Source organism: Trypanosoma conorhini, assembly GCF_003719485.1.
Source record: "Trypanosoma conorhini strain 025E chromosome Unknown Tco_14.4_contig_00636, whole genome shotgun sequence".
NCBI classification, from domain to species: domain Eukaryota; phylum Euglenozoa; class Kinetoplastea; order Trypanosomatida; family Trypanosomatidae; genus Trypanosoma; species Trypanosoma conorhini.
In genome coordinates this window covers 3,832-9,033 of record NW_021704715.1, presented here as the reverse complement: position 1 = coordinate 9,033, position 5,202 = coordinate 3,832, and the positions used below count along the sequence as shown (strand labels likewise).

General features: G+C 43.3%; 2 protein-coding genes across 2 annotated transcripts, besides 2 other annotated features; both read left to right on the top strand.

Annotated features, from left to right (window-relative positions):
* Positions 1 to 808: 808 nt before the first annotated feature.
* Positions 809 to 854: a microsatellite.
* Positions 855 to 989: 135 nt separating this feature from the next.
* Tco025E_07803 (cyclin) lies at positions 990 to 2,012 on the top strand (the record flags this gene model as incomplete). Its single annotated transcript, XM_029374662.1, has 1 exon — positions 990 to 2,012. The coding sequence occupies one exon, from the start codon at positions 990 to 992 to the stop codon at positions 2,010 to 2,012; it is 1,023 nt and encodes a 340-aa protein (XP_029225289.1).
* A 404-nt stretch (positions 2,013 to 2,416) lies between these two features.
* Positions 2,417 to 4,768, top strand: Tco025E_07802 (protein associated with the ribbon compartment of flagellar microtubule; the record flags this gene model as incomplete). The annotated part of the gene is made up of 1 exon (XM_029374661.1): positions 2,417 to 4,768. One exon carries the CDS (start codon positions 2,417 to 2,419, stop codon positions 4,766 to 4,768), a length of 2,352 nt encoding a protein of 783 aa, XP_029225288.1.
* Positions 4,769 to 4,954: 186 nt separating this feature from the next.
* Positions 4,955 to 5,002: a microsatellite.
* Between the last annotated feature and the right edge of the window lie 200 nt (positions 5,003 to 5,202).

Below are 5,202 nucleotides of genomic sequence, written 5' to 3'. Positions count from 1 at the left end.
CGCCGTCACCTCGCGCGACGCCCGCCGGGGAGACGGAGAGGACGGCCTTCCGCCGAGGAAGCCGCCAACTGCCGCGACGTCGGTGCGCGGATGGGCCGCGTGCCTGTTGAAGGACTCGGGGGGAAGTGGCGGTCTCAGGCGGGGGCGGCTGCCGTTGATAAAGGCTCGCAAAGGCCAGGGGCGGATACGGTCGGGGGGCACGTGGCGTCCGAAGCCAATCCCGCAGACGGGAGTTCGAGTGGCCAGGAAAACAAAGCACGTGCAGCGCGCGAAGGGAGGGCGGGTTAAGAGCCGTCTTAAGTGCTTCCTTTTCGTCAGCAATTTTGGAAATTGCTAATTCTGAGGAATCACCCATGATGAGTGTTGCGCTAATAATCATGTGCGATCGTGGTAAGAAATGACTCTTTCTTTTTTGCTATTTCCATATTCTTGTTGCTGATGTAAAATAAGTTGTATGCCCTTTAGGGACGGAGGTTTTTTATTCATTATTACTCTGGGCGACTGTTGTGGTGTTTTGCATTGGTGGTGTGTCCGCATAGTGGGTGTGTGGAGCAACATTTCCCGCTGGCTGCGAGTTGATTTCTCACGCGTTTCCGTGCTCTTTTCTATTGACACTTACCCCGCGCGTTCGCAACTATTTTGTATAGGGGTTGGATAATAATAATAGTAATTATTATTTTCCTCGGTGAGCTTTGGGGTTTTTTGTTGCTTTTTTTTCTGACTATTGTGTTATCGCGCTGACGTTTTTCTTACATCTTCTGTTTCCTCTTTATTTGTTTTATTCCCCCTGCTTTTTAAAAAGAAATTAATATATATACATATATATACATACATATATATATATATATGTATATCTGCAACTTTTTTTTGTCGTTCTGTTTTGTTACTTTATCCGGATTTGTTTTTTTCTTCCCTTTTGAATTTTTTCTCCCCCATTTAACCCCATAAATGCTTAATTCTACTTTAGCGTTTTAGTACTGGTAGGGGCAATGTTGGGGCGTTGTGTTTTTGCCGATCAGACTAACCGTCCTATTCTGACGCGAAAGTCGTTACCCCCCTTGGTTTCCCAGCCACTCGGTGGGAGGAACAAGACCCTTAATGCTACTTCAAAAGGAATTGAAGAGACACAGCATAATTTGGGGCATGATTTGACTGAGCGTTCTGTATATGTGCCTGAATACAGTGCAGAAATTGCGGATTACCTTCTAGTCGCTGAAAGGAGTCATTATCGTGACCCAAGTTACATGTCGAATCAGCCCGAGGTAACGGAAAAAATGCGTATGATTCTTGTGGATTGGCTTGTTGATGTGACCACAAAATTTAAGCTTCATTCTGAGACGTTTTACCTGGCCATTGACATTGTGGATCGCTATTTGTGTGCGAAAAAGGTATGTCGGGCAAAGCTTCAGTTGGTCGGCATCGCTTCTATTCTCGTTGCCGCAAAACTCGAAGAAATATGGCCTCCGGGGATTAAAGATTGCATATTTATTTGTGCAAATACATATTCAGCAGGGGAAGTTTTTGGGATGGAACGAGATATTGTTGTTACACTGCGATTTCGATTTACTGTTCCGACGACGTACCCGCTAGCTTGTCACTTTTTAGACTCTGGAAATAATGAATCGATGGTGCGTGACGCAACCTTTTTCTTTTTGGAGTCGGCTTCTCACAGCTATGAAATGCTGCAGTACTTGCCTTCCCGTGTTGCAGCCGCTTCAGTTGTACTTGGTCGCCTACTTGTGGCGTGGAATCGTTGCGCGGATCGTGCAGCCATTTCACAAGATAAACTATGGGATCGTGAGATGATTCATGCTAGTCGGGGAATCACACTAGACGAAACTTTTCCTGTGTTAGAGATACTCTTGAGTTTCACAAAGAACCTATCTTCTTCATCTTCAAAACTGCAAGCCATTCGTCGAAAGTATCTTTCACAAAAATTCACTAATGTGGCTTCACTAGAGATGCCTTTGCTTTCAACGGTCTTTTTGGCTTTGAAGAAAGTGCCGGAATAAAGCATTTTGGTTCCCCCTATTATATATGCCCTTGCGGATAGATAGATAGATATGTGGTTATCATTTTTTTTCTTCTTTTAAATTAGAACGCGTGCACGAGACTCATCAACTACATCAGAGAAGCTGTTTTTCTTTTTCGTTCTTTTTTTTTCCAGGGGGCTAAACAGTTCTCCTTCACCTTTTTTTTTCTTATTAGTCTGCTGTGAAAAAGCACGTACAAAGATCCTGAACACGATGAATATGGCAAGAAACAACCAAATAATTCTTAAAAAAAACTGCCAAGAGAAACAAATTTAATTTACAACTTTTTCTTCTCTCCCCATCCCTCTTTTTCTTTTTTTTATTTGCCTCATTTTTATTGCTACTTGCGTTATTCTTTCTTCTCATTTAGGCAGCTACTAGACATGAAGAACAGCGTGGCGCGCACTCAACCTACTCGCCGCTATGAGAATTTTACACTGGAAAACAACTTGCCTTTGTCTATAGGCGCCAATTTTCACGACGACCCATTTTGTCGTGACAGCCTCCGAAAAAGTCATAACCTTTTGTTGCCACAGAAGGTGGATTACGCTCCCCATACCGAGTATATTTACAACGGAGGTGGTTTTTCGCGAGGAGGGAAATCGAGGGCCGAAGCTGCAGCCGATGATGAAGAGAGCGATGAGGAAGATGTGTTTGATGGATGGCTTACTGCGAACTTTGATGCACCAAACGGCGGAAAGGACCACGTGGTTCGTTTTTTGGCTTATTTTTTGGAAGCCATTCCTGAATCCCCGACTGAAACTACCCTTGTGAGAAAGGTATGCATTCGTTATTATACGCAGGATAACAGTTTGTCGGTTATAGAGGCGAAACAAGACAATAGTGGTATTGTGCAATCAAGGATATTGTCGCGTCGACAAGTGCCGAAAAGGATGGATGACGTTAATGAAATTATCTTACTTGATGATTTTCATATTGGGGACTCAATTGAAATTTTTAAACGAAAATATTATCTTTTGGATATGGACGAGCGAAGTCGGCTCTACTACAAGAAAATACGCGGTGAAGAGGTTCCGGAGGCCTTGCCATGGCCAAATGAACTGGATAAATTTGGTACCACAATGGCAGCGCAGCATTCTAAAACGACGCATCGCATGGCGACATCTGAGGATATGGATAGGAAGCGGGCCATTGAACAACAACTTACTGGTATTTACACAAAGCATGCCACGGAAGATATTCTTGCCGCGCAGAAGTTTTTGAAACACAATATAAATGAGCATTTAACCTTCCTGGCGTTGTGGGACGACCGTGAAAATCTCAAAGGGGATTTGCGTTTTTGTGCCATTCGTATTTATCTGGAAAATGATACAATTGAAATTGTAGAAATAAGACCTGAGAATTCCGGACGTGTAGGTGGTGCAATACTACTGGGTCGGCAACGAGTTCCTCGTCCTGGTGTTGACCTGCAAAAGACGCGGTTCCAAGAACACACCTTTGGTGTAATAATGAAACGTGACTTCCTTGTGGCCGAAGATATGCAAATTGGTGAAGCTTACATCATTCATGGCAAACCATACTACATTTATGACGCAGACTCGTTTACACGGGACTATATGCAAACCAAACTTGGTATTAAACTTGCCCCCAAAGCGGACATTGATGCATTTGTTAAAGTTGACGCGAAAGACCCCGTTAAGTTTTATCCTCCTCCACCGAATGGGTTTGGTAGTGAACGTGAAAAACGCGCTAACTGGCTTACCTTGGCGGCAAAACCTCAAAAACCTGATTTCGCTAAATTAGAAAAGGAAGAGGGACGTGTCATGCGTTTCTTGGCAGAGTTGGCCAACCCATTGGTTCGAGGGGATGAAAAGAGGCAATTTGTGATTTCGTTTCATCGGGCAAAAGATGAGGTTGAGATTTTTGAAAAACCCGAAAGAAACTCAGGATTCATTGCTGGACGGTTTCTCTGCAGAGGAGTTTATGAAAAACGGTTGCCTGACGGCTCAAGTGTTCCTTATACGCCTGAAGATTTTGAGGTGGGCAAGGAAATTGTTATCTTGGAGCGACCGTTTAAACTCATTGCGATGGATAATGAAACGAAGAGAATTTTAGAAGATAAAGAAGTCTTTGCCACCGAGAATCGAATGCGAGATTTACTACTCTTATTTAAACAGCAAATACAATTAAAGTTTCTTCGGGTCCATGAGGCGTATTGCACGCTGGCACCCGAAGGTGTACTCGGCTACCGACAAGTTCTTGAGTTTTTGCGGTCATGTAGCTGCACAATAACGGATGAGGAGGCTGTTTTGCTTGTGCAAAATATTGTTCCTGATAGCACTGGCGTTATCTCATTTGGCCAGTTTCTTAAAGTAGTGAATGTCACTTCTTCGGGACACATGGACGAGGCTTCGCTCACGGCGCGCTCTGTGAAGAGAGTTAATATGACCAAAGACGAGACACTCAAAGAGGTTGCCGCAAAGGCCGAACGTGCTGAGCGGAGAAAAAAGTTGGCAGTTGACTTGCGACAGAAGCTGATACAGAGGAGGGGAACTGCGCAAGAGCAGTTTCGTCTGCTTGGTGGCCATAGCGCCACATCACGAATGAATCGCGACGTTTTTCGGCGGTCACTGAATGATATTATGCACTACAATATGCCAAAAGAAGATGAGGATATGCTGGTGTCTATTTTATTTGATGGCCACGAGGATGAGAATGGCGACATTACATACAAGCAGTTTCAGGAATTCACGGATCAAGATGACTCCCTATGAATTTTGTGCGTGTTAACTTCTAGAGACATGTAAAGAATTTTCCCTTTCTAAAAAAAGAAACACACACACACACGCAATTATCCGTGTGTTTCTTTTTATGTATGTCTCTCTCTCTTCCTGTGTGTGTGTGCATTGGAATGTATATGCATTTAAAAGTGAGGGAAATACAACAATGAGAGATGCTTTAAACAAAAAACAAAAACAAATGTGCAACAACATCAACAAAGACAAGAAGGTTTTACATAGGCCCACCCAAAGATTGGAGGGCAAAATGAAGAAGAAAGCTGTGAATAAGATGGGAAAGAGCACACGAGAAACTTTGATACTGAGGCCATGATGTAAATGAAACTCATTCAAAGACCTTAAATTTGCTGTCATTTATTCTTGCTTTAATTTGTCTGTAAACTTCTCTGCGGCATTTATTTACATTTTTT